The 974-nt window shown below is 49.0% G+C and overlaps 1 protein-coding gene across 1 annotated transcript in view; it reads left to right on the forward strand.

The window, feature by feature from the left end:
• The window catches only part of LOC106106471 (lachesin-like), a gene marked incomplete at its 5' end in the record, with an annotated part of 2,142 nt that extends 1,168 nt beyond the window's left edge, over positions 1 to 974 (forward strand). Inside the window, 4 exons of the mRNA XM_013287050.1 lie at positions 1 to 45; positions 234 to 339; positions 478 to 580; positions 909 to 974. Coding sequence (XP_013142504.1) covers positions 1 to 45; positions 234 to 339; positions 478 to 580; positions 909 to 945 — 291 coding nt within the window. The remainder of the gene's footprint in view (positions 46 to 233; positions 340 to 477; positions 581 to 908) is intronic.

Here is a 974-nt window from a genome sequence, read left to right on the forward strand (position 1 = left end):
CGCCTCGTCGACATCCGCACCGAGCGCCTGCCGCCCGACACCACGGTACGCGAACACTCACAACCTCAATACAAAGTTTGCATTCTTTTATACTTACTGTTGAGCTAAGTATTATAATAGTTACAGAATTTCGTCTAATTTCCCCTCCAGGGAAACTCGGTTCCACGTGAACAGGAGATACGATGGGACCCATAACCATATAAAAATTACAGATATATGTATGTGGTTCGCAGGTGGGCAATTTAATAATTTACAATCCACGGAGAGAAGACTCCGGTAACTACTCGTGTTCGCCTTCCAACCTGGACGCGGCATCGGTGGTGCTGCACGTGTTGAGCGGTGAGTGCCGCCGCACCTTGCAACTTCTCTTTGTTATTTCGCTACATCAAAAGTATCCACCTTGGACGTCGATGAAGATAAGATTCGTTTTATTTTAAAAATGTGTTTCATCCATTGTTTTCGTGGTTTTGGCTACAGGGGAGCAGCCCGCAGCCATGCAGCACGGCAACGCGGGCGAGCGCGCGACGCCGCCCCGCGCCGCCCTGCTGCTGCTGCTGCTGCTGCTGCTGGCCGCGCTGCAGTGAGTGCCACACCTTTTTCTTCTTGCTATCAACGACCTGCCTCCACGCTACCCTGGCCCGGATTGTCTCTTGCCAATCGGAATGATACAGACCTGGTTTTATTCCAACTTGGTCAGATAAGCGGGCTGCTGATCGGACCCGTGTCCTTTGACAAATTGCACTACCATTTGCTACCCATGAAAGTCGAATTTACCCCGATCGGCTGCATTAATTGACCATTGATTTTTGGTGTAAGAAAGTCTAGTTGTTTGAATTTACTGCAGCTATCTTCGATTTTCCTAATTTATCTTGTTCTGTTTTGTTAACTTTTTGCTCTATTATTTTCAGAATATTAATGTGTCACGACGAAGATGATCCCAAATAGCGTCCGGCCGGCGGTGGGGCGGCGCCGGG

The sequence above is a fragment of the Papilio polytes genome, unplaced genomic scaffold (assembly GCF_000836215.1).
Source record: "Papilio polytes unplaced genomic scaffold, Ppol_1.0 DF822178.1, whole genome shotgun sequence".
In the NCBI taxonomy this organism is placed as follows: Eukaryota; Metazoa; Arthropoda; class Insecta; order Lepidoptera; family Papilionidae; genus Papilio; species Papilio polytes.